General features: G+C 36.3%; 1 protein-coding gene across 2 annotated transcripts; it reads right to left on the bottom strand.

Annotated features, from left to right (window-relative positions):
* Positions 1-104: 104 nt before the first annotated feature.
* Positions 105-8,784, bottom strand: chid1 (chitinase domain containing 1). Of its 2 annotated transcripts, none has more exons than XM_067380559.1 (13): positions 8,654-8,784; positions 8,268-8,392; positions 6,878-7,027; positions 6,571-6,703; positions 6,444-6,488; positions 6,255-6,361; positions 6,016-6,077; positions 4,501-4,593; positions 4,323-4,424; positions 3,964-4,116; positions 657-737; positions 417-459; positions 105-324 (listed from the first exon to the last, which is right to left on the bottom strand). In XM_067380559.1, exons 2-13 carry the CDS (start codon positions 8,373-8,375, stop codon positions 226-228), a joined length of 1,176 nt encoding a protein of 391 aa, XP_067236660.1. In that variant the 5' UTR covers positions 8,376-8,392; positions 8,654-8,784; the 3' UTR covers positions 105-225. The 2 variants fall into 2 exon arrangements, with proteins under 2 accessions (XP_067236660.1, XP_067236661.1); XM_067380560.1 differs by having other exon boundaries at positions 8,268-8,388; positions 8,654-8,759.
* Positions 8,785-9,080: the final 296 nt, after the last annotated feature.

Here is a 9,080-nt window from a genome sequence, read left to right as displayed (position 1 = left end):
TGTAATATGCAGTATTATGAAAAAACAAATCTGTACAAATGAATTAATAAAAATTGTATTAAAATGCTGCTTCTCTCTTAAGAATGCACTTGATAACAGACCTAATTAAAAATAACTTTATTAGCATGCTCAGCAACAGATTTGTCATAAATATCATGAAGTGCTCTGATAAATCGCACTTTATTATTTGGAAGTCGATCGAACAGATGTAAGTCAGATCACCGGTCACAAAAGGTCATAGAAATAGTCCAGTCCTTGTCCCAATTCCCACATGGAAATTCCCGTTCCCAGTTCAGCTGCCAAAGCGATACGAAGCTGGAGAAACTAGAGGAGAAAGAGGGCCAGAACTGAATGATACCCACAATTCACTTTGATATTTTGTACTATTATTGCACTATTACTGTTATCACAGTTACCTTTAAAGTGGGGTAGTAAACAACATGCTTCACTCCGTTATTCCTGAAACAAAAGAAAGACTTGTTCTGTAATACTATCTAAATGTTTTACTTTATTGCAACCATAATGTGAATAAGCGTCTTTTGACAATCAGAATTTGATACTTGGCATCTTATTCTTTTTAATCAGATTGCAGTTTACCAGTTTGGGAAAGCTTTGTGTGCTTAATGCATCATGATACATTCCAGTGTGTGTTTAACCTTTTATAATTGAAGAAATGTTCTCCAGTGTTTTCGTCCCACTGCAGTTTGGGTTTCACTTCCTTCAGCAGTTCAATATACCTGCATGAAAATTAAGATTAAACTTTAATAATTAAGAACTCACTTTTTATATATAAATTATCATAAATTGTACATTTAACAACAGAATGAGAAAACGGAGAAAGAAATATTGACTAATGTAGTAATCACAAAAATAATTTTTCAGTCTGAAGGAAAACTATATCTTATGGAAGCTTGTTTCTGCCACAGAATTAAAAAAAATTAAAAAGGTAATTGTGACTTGTCTCAGAATTCTGAGATTTAAATCGGACTTTATAACGTGCAATCGCAAGTTTATATTTCAGAATTCTGAGAAAAAAAGTCAGTACTGCGAGATATAAACTCAGAATAGCAAAAAAAGTCAGAAGTGCGAGATATAAACTCGGAATAGCAAAAAAGTCAGTACTGCGAGATATAAACTCGGAAGAGCAAAAAAGTCAGTGCTGCGAGATATAAACTCAGAATAGCAAAAAAAGACAGAACTGCGAGATATAAACTCGGAATCCCAAAAAAGTCAGAACTGCGAGATATAAACTCGGAATCCCAAAAAAGTCAGAACTGCGAGATATAAACTCGGAAGAGCAAAAAAGTCAGAACTGCGAGATATAAACTCGGAATCCCAAAAAAGTCAGAACTGCGAGATATAAACTCGGAATTGCAAAAAAAGTCAGAACTGCGAGATATAAACTTGGAATTCCAAAAAAGTCAGAACTGCGAGATATAAACTTGGAATTCCAAAAAAGTCAGAACTGCGAGATATAAACTTGGAATTCCAAAAAAGACAGAACTGCGAGATATAAACTCGTAATTCCAAAAAAGTCAGTACTGCGAGATATAAACTCGGAAGAGCAAAAAAGTCAGAACTGCGAGATATAAACTGGGAATTCCAAAAAAGTCAGAACTGCGAGATATAAACTTGGAATTCCAAAAAAGTCAGAACTGCGAGATATAAACTTGGAATTCCAAAAAAGACAGAACTGCGAGATATAAACTCGTAATTCCAAAAAAGTCAGTACTGCGAGATATAAACTCGGAAGAGCAAAAAAGTCAGAACTGCGAGATATAAACTGGGAATTCCAAAAAAGTCAGAACTGCGAGATATAAACTTGGAATTCCAAAAAAGACAGAACTGCGAGATATAAACTCGTAATTCCAAAAAAGTCAGTACTGCGAGATATAAACTCGGAAGAGCAAAAAAGTCAGAACTGCGAGATATAAACTGGGAATTCCAAAAAAGTCAGAACTGCGAGATATAAACTTGGAATTCCAAAAAAGTCAGTACTGCGAGATATAAACTTGGAATTCCAAAAAAGTCAGTACTGCGAGATATAAACTCGGAAGAGCAAAAAAGTCAGAACTGCGAGATATAAACTTGGAATTCCAAAAAAGTCAATACTGCGAGAAATAAACTTGGAATTCCAAAAAAGACAGAACTGCGAGATATAAACTCGTAATTCCAAAAAAGTCAGTACTGCGAGATATAAACTCGGAAGAGCAAAAAAGTCAGAACTGCGAGATATAAACTGGGAATTCCAAAAAAGTCAGAACTGCGAGAAATAAACTTGGAATTCCAAAAAAGTCAGAACTGCGAGATATAAACTCGGAATTCCAAAAAAGTCAGTACTGCGAGATATAAACTCGGAAGAGCAAAAAAGTCAGAACTGCGAGATATAAACTGGGAATTCCAAAAAAGTCAGAACTGCGAGATATAAACTGGGAATTCCAAAAAAGTCAGAACTGCGAGATATAAACTCGGAATTCCAAAAAAGTCAGTACTGCGAGATATAAACTGGGAATTCCAAAAAAGTCAGAACTGCGAGATATAAACTGGGAATTCCAAAAAAGTCAGAACTGCGAGATATAAACTGGGAATTCCAAAAAAGTCAGAACTGCGAGATATAAACTCGGAATCCCAAAAAAGTCAGTACTGCGAGATATAAACTTGGAATTCCAAAAAAGTCAGTACTGCGAGATATAAACTGGGAATTCCAAAAAAGTCAGTACTGCGAGATATAAACTCGGAATTCCAAAAAAGTCAGTACTGCGAGATATAAACTCGGAATTCCAAAAAAGTCAGAACTGCGAGATATAAACTGGGAATTCCAAAAAAGTCAGTACTGCGAGATATAAACTCGGAATTCCAAAAAAGTCAGTACTGCGAGATATAAACTGGGAATTCCAAAAAAGTCAGTACTGCGAGATATAAACTCGAAAGAGCAAAAAAGTCAGAACTGCGAGATATAAACTGGGAATTCCAAAAAAGTCAGAACTGCGAGATATAAACTGGGAATTCCAAAAAAGTCAGTACTGTGAGATATAAACTGGGAATTCCAAAAAAGTCAGAACTGCGAGATATAAACTGGGAATTCCAAAAAAGTCAGAACTGCGAGATATAAACTGGGAATTCCAAAAAAGTCAGTACTGCGAGATATAAACTCGGAATTCCAAAAAAGTCAGTACTGCGAGATATAAACTCGAAAGAGCAAAAAAGTCAGTACTGCGAGATATAAACTCGGAAGAGCAAAAAAGTCAGTACTGCGAGATATAAACTCGGAATTCCAAAAAAGTCAGTACTGCGAGATATAAACTCGGAATTCCAAAAAAGTCAGTACTGCGAGATATAAACTCGAAAGAGCAAAAAAGTCAGAACTGCGAGATATAAACTGGGAATTCCAAAAAAGTCAGAACTGCGAGATATAAACTCGGAATTGCGTTTTTTTCTGTACAATTCTGAGTTTATTTCTAAACTAATTTCTCTAATAAAGTCATAAACTTTTATCAGAACAGTTTAACATGCATATATACGTATAATATTTTGGTTACCTAAAAGTGATATTACACTGCCTAAAATATATAGCCTATAGACAGACTTTAGACTTTCACCCTAGGAACTTCCTGTTAGACAAAAACTTGAGCACTGTTGACTTCCAGGAAGTGGAATATGGATCACCTATCATCCCGAAACGGCGTGAACAGTAGGGCTGGGTGATATATCACATGAGATTGTCACGCGCATTTCGTCAGTAAAGCCGGTTCCCTGATAACCGCTAAATCGCCATCACCTGCTTACAAATGGAGCGGCATTTAATAGAGCCATAGTTCACTGATAAGCCACGCAATATCGGGTTCATTATCGCAGATGTATTGCCTTCGATAATGAACGCTATATTGTGTAGCTTATCAGTGAACTACGGCTTTGCCACTAAATTCAAAGTGAAAGATTTATCATGGTAAATGAAGCGTGTACCTCACGCCCAGCAGTGGCTCCGCTCCGCCGTGGCTGCTGAAGTCCAGTCCGTACATGTTGATTCCCAGCAGGATCTTGTGTCTCCACTGGGTGTGAGGGGCGAGCTGCAGCACACACTCTCTGACCCAGGGCAGCGGGGAGCTCGGACCCGGCCTGAAACACAACACATTTAAGACTCCATGTTAATGCTCACAACTGACCGAAAGCTTCAAAAAATATAACAAAAACAATATTTATATCACCCAAACTTTCTGTCCTCTTTTTAAATTTAACATAAAATGTTTCTGCATGCTTTTGACACAGAAATCCAGTCAAAAATGAAAGTAAAATCCATCAAAATCCCTGTTTGTGTGTCTGACCTGCCAGGTCCCGAGTAATCATACGTCATCAGACTGAAGGCGTCCACCACAGGTGCCAGTTTCTCAAAATCCTCCCGCCCGAACATGCCAGGCTGACCCGAGCTGAACGCGACACAAACAGATTAGACTCGATGCATAATGAAGGCTTGGGTGGAAAGAGAAAAAGACTGTTATTTACCCCGGTGCGACAGAAGGAGGGATGACCAGCACACAGGTCAACTTCCCAGCATTCAGAGCCTCACACAGGTGTGTGACCAGGTGCACCAGCTCTCTGTCACATAAACACACAAAACAGATCCATTATCAGAATACAATATGCTTATGGACTGATCTTATTGGTCCAGTCTTAATATTTATGATGACATCCCATAGTCATTTGATGTTTAAAACTCAAGCCAGTTATAAATACTACAAACCCTAACCCTAAAAGATAACTTGCTATGCATTTTTAGATGGAAAAAACAAACAAAAAAAATTTATTTAAAGACGTCCCAAAAGTGAGGTTTGATCAGTTATGGTAAGTTGCTGAAAAGCTAATAATAAAAATTTCAAATCATAAAAATTAAAAAAAATTTTTTTTTTTTAAATACAAAATCTAAATAAAAAATTTCTAAAATTTTTTTAAAATATTTTATTTGTTCACCTGCATGTCACATGACCATTAACAAACATCAGAGAAATGTAAATGTGTTATTAAAATGATGGAAATATCAAATTAAAATTTCACTTCAAGTAAATATTTTCAGATGACAAAAAAAACTTGTGAATCCCTGGTATAGATAAACAGAATTAACCACCAGTATAGCATTATTTATATACTATTTTAGTTTTTATTAATATTTTGATAATAATTGATTTATTTTTATATTTTCAGTTTTCATTTTAATTTTTGTTTATTTTGGTAATTGTATGTGCATGTCATTTTTATTCATTTTTTAAATATTTCTATTTAGCTTTATTTTTACTTCAGTTTAGTAATTTTAGCACTTAAACATTCATTTCAGTTAGTTGCCAAGACAACATTTCTAATTTTCGTTTAATGGATTATTTCCTGATAATTTACTCACCCCCATGTCATTCAAGATGTTCATGTGTTTCTTTCTTCAGTCGAAAAGAAATGAAAATTTTTGAGGAAAACATTCCAGGATTTTTCTCTATATAGTGGACTTCACTGGGGTTCAAAGGATTGAAGGTTCAAATGTCAGTTTCAGTGCAGCTTCAAAGAGCTCTACATGATCCCAGACGAGGAATAAGAGTCTTATCTAGAGAAACACTTACGCCTACGTCACGCGTGACCTTTCCAACATGATTACGTAATGCGTGGCACATCGCAGAGCAGTGCAAGATGAGCATTTGTGGTTAAAAAGTATATACATTTTTTTTATTTAAGACTCTAATTCCTCGACTGGGATCATGTAGAGCTCTTTGAAGCTGCACTGAAACTGTAATTTTGACCTTCAACCGTTTGGGCTCCATTGAAGTCCACTATAAGGAGAAAAATCCTGGAATGTTTTCCTCAAAAATTTCTGTTTGACTGAAGAAAGAAAGACATGAACATCTTGGATGATATGGGGATGAGGAAATTATGAGGAAATTTTGAACTTCATTTTATATTTATATTACATTTACCTAAAACAAACATTTTTAATTTTTTGCCCTCCACACACACACACACACACACACACTTACTCACGTTCTCTTGTTTCCTCCGAGCTGACTCCATAACTCCAGTGTGTAACCATCAAACCCTTCAGCCTGAGGAGCAAAATCAGTTAATAGCGATTTTATCAGAGCAGTTTAACATGCATTTATATGATATTTAGACTTTCGCCCTACAAACTTCCTGTTAGACTGATGAAAACCTGACTTCCATAAAGTGGAATATGGATCATCAATCATTCAGTAACGGTGTGAACACAGTAAATACAGCACCTTCGCCACCTCCAGCGCCTCTCGACCCAACTCCTCCATCTCATCCTCGCTGTCCAGGACGCTCATGTAGTCCTGATAGGACCATCCGTCAAACAACAGCCGAGGAACTGACAGAGAAACACACACTGAGAACCTGATGCTTTCAGCTAGTGATGATCAAACCCACAACGACATTAAATCCACACTCACGTATTTTGTTTTTTTTATTGGCCTTCCTCACGGCTTTGACCCAACCTGTGAAAAAGACGAGCGTCATTATCTTTTTAAAACAAAAAAATTGTCCATTTATCATTTGAAGACACAGAAATGCTCAGACCAGGGTCATGGTCATGAAGACCGGTGATGTGGAAGCTCTCTGGTCCCCTCCGTCTCAGCTGAAGCCACACTGGAGACACGGACGTCAGCTTGGGACCAAACAACTTAGCAATGTCATATCCACGGGAGTTCCACTAAGAGATCAGACGGAAAGATGGATGAGCAGACAAACATACAGATAGATAGATAGATAGATAGATAGATAGATAGATAGATAGATAGATAGATAGATAGATAGATAGATAGATAGATAGATAGATAGATAGATAGATAGATAGATAGATAGATAGAGATAATATGTAACTTACAGGTGTGATGTATCCCAGCACACTGCCTTTAAAGTGTTGTGTAGACACACACCGAGGACAAAACCTCTTCTCCTCTCTCACGATGTCCCTCCACTGAGGGTCCGTCACCACCAGACCCCGATCCTGCGCCGGACGATCTGCCACTGTTGTCTTTGGATACACATACAGTTGTAAGAAACACAGAAATGTGAAAAATTTGAACAAAATAAGGGAGATAATACAAAATGCATGTTATTTTTTGTTTAGTACTGTCCTGAGTAAGATATTTTACATAAAAGATGTTTGCATTTAGTTCACAAGACAAAACAATAGCTGAATTTATTAAAATAACCTCATTCATAAGTATGTGAAGCATTGATTCTCTATACTGTGTGTGGTTACCTGATGATCCACGACTGTTTTTGTGTTTTGTGATGGTTGTTCATGAGTCTCTTGTTTGTTCTGAGCAGTTAAACTGAGCTCTGTTCTTCAGAAAAATCCTCCAGCTCCTGCAGATTCATCCGTTTTCAAGCATTTTTGCATATTTGAACCCTTTTGAGATCCATTTTTTCACACTGAGGACAGCTGAGGGACTCAAACTCAACTATTAAAAAAGGTTCAAACATTCACTGATGCTCCAGAAGGAAACACGATGCATTGAGAGTCGGGGGGTGAAAACTTTTGAATTCAAATATCAAGGTAAATTGTACTTATTTTTCTTTCTGGGAAACATGCAAGTATCTTCTGTTGGTTCCGAAGGGCAGTACTAAATGAAAAACAATGATATTTAAACAAAATGAGAAAATTGTGACATCTTCATCCTGTTCAAAAGTTTTCACCCCCCGACTCTTAACTCATCGTGTTTCCTTCTGGAGCATCAGTGAATGTTTGAACCTTTTTTAATAGTTGAGTTTGAGTCCCTCAGTGTGAAAAAACGGATCTCAAAATCCTACAGTCACTGCTGGAAAGGGTTCAAATATGCAAAAAAAATGCTTGAAAACTGATGAATCTGCAGGAGCTGGAGGATTTTTCTGAAGAACAGAGCTCAGTTTAACTGCTCAGGACAAACAAGAGACTCATGAACAACCATCACAAAACACACAAACAGTCGTGGATCATCAGGTAACCACACACAGTATTGAGAATCAATGCTTCACATACTTATGAATGGGGTTATTTTAATAAATTCAGCTATTGTTTTGTCTTGTGAACTAAATGCAAACATCTTTTATGTAAAATATCTTACTCAGGACAGTACTAAACAAAAAATAACATGCATTTTGTATGATCCCTCTTATTTTATTAAAATTTTTCACATTTTCTGTTAATCTTATTCTTGCAACTGTAAATATAAATTCAGAAGTATTAGCATATTTGAACATGTGCATGCCACAGAAAACACCTGTCTCACCTCCACCTCCTGGATCTTACTGGCTTTTTTGGCATCTGTCTTTGATAATGTGCCTCTGACAACAGGAAGCAGCAAACAGACGTGCAGAAAAGCCAGATCTGCTCTCATTTCAGCGCCTCTGCTGTCTGAGGAACAGCATATATGGATTATAATGCTCTATATATACACTGTTTATGCTATAAAGATAGCAGACTCGAGTCTTAAGTAAAAGCACTATGATATTATCAAACACTACTACATTATCAATGAGAACATTGTTAAAGGGTGTTTCTGATACAATATGACTCAAATGCAGCATTAAATGCTCTTGTTTGGCGTTTGAAACACGAAATGGTCACAAATAAAATCTGTCAAATTCATCTACTGCAGTAAATCCAATCACTCACCGATATGTGTCTAATATGAGTGTTTAATCTGCGACATAAACGTTCATGATCTTCATCAGAGATGATGTGGACATGCAGGTTTGACAGACTGTGTGCATTTGTCACGTGACAGAGAAACCGTCGCGGAATTCAAAATAAGAGTCTGAACTAATACATTATTTACGAATAAGCGCAACAAATAATTTTTTAGGTTATGGTACTATGAAAAGTACTAATGTATAATATATGTAAACAAATTAAAAAATATATATGTATATATACACAAATATTTATTTCAGTGATATACACACAAAGAGTTTAAAGGGTTAGTTCACCCAAAATGAAAATAATATAATTTATTACTCACCCTCATGTCGATCCACACCCGTAAGACCTTCATTTATCTTCGGAACACAAATTAAGATATTTTTGTTGAAATCCGATGGGT

This window comes from Chanodichthys erythropterus, chromosome 24, assembly GCF_024489055.1.
Source record: "Chanodichthys erythropterus isolate Z2021 chromosome 24, ASM2448905v1, whole genome shotgun sequence".
Taxonomy (NCBI): domain Eukaryota; kingdom Metazoa; phylum Chordata; class Actinopteri; order Cypriniformes; family Xenocyprididae; genus Chanodichthys; species Chanodichthys erythropterus.
This window is presented reverse-complemented; position numbering and strand designations above follow the sequence as displayed.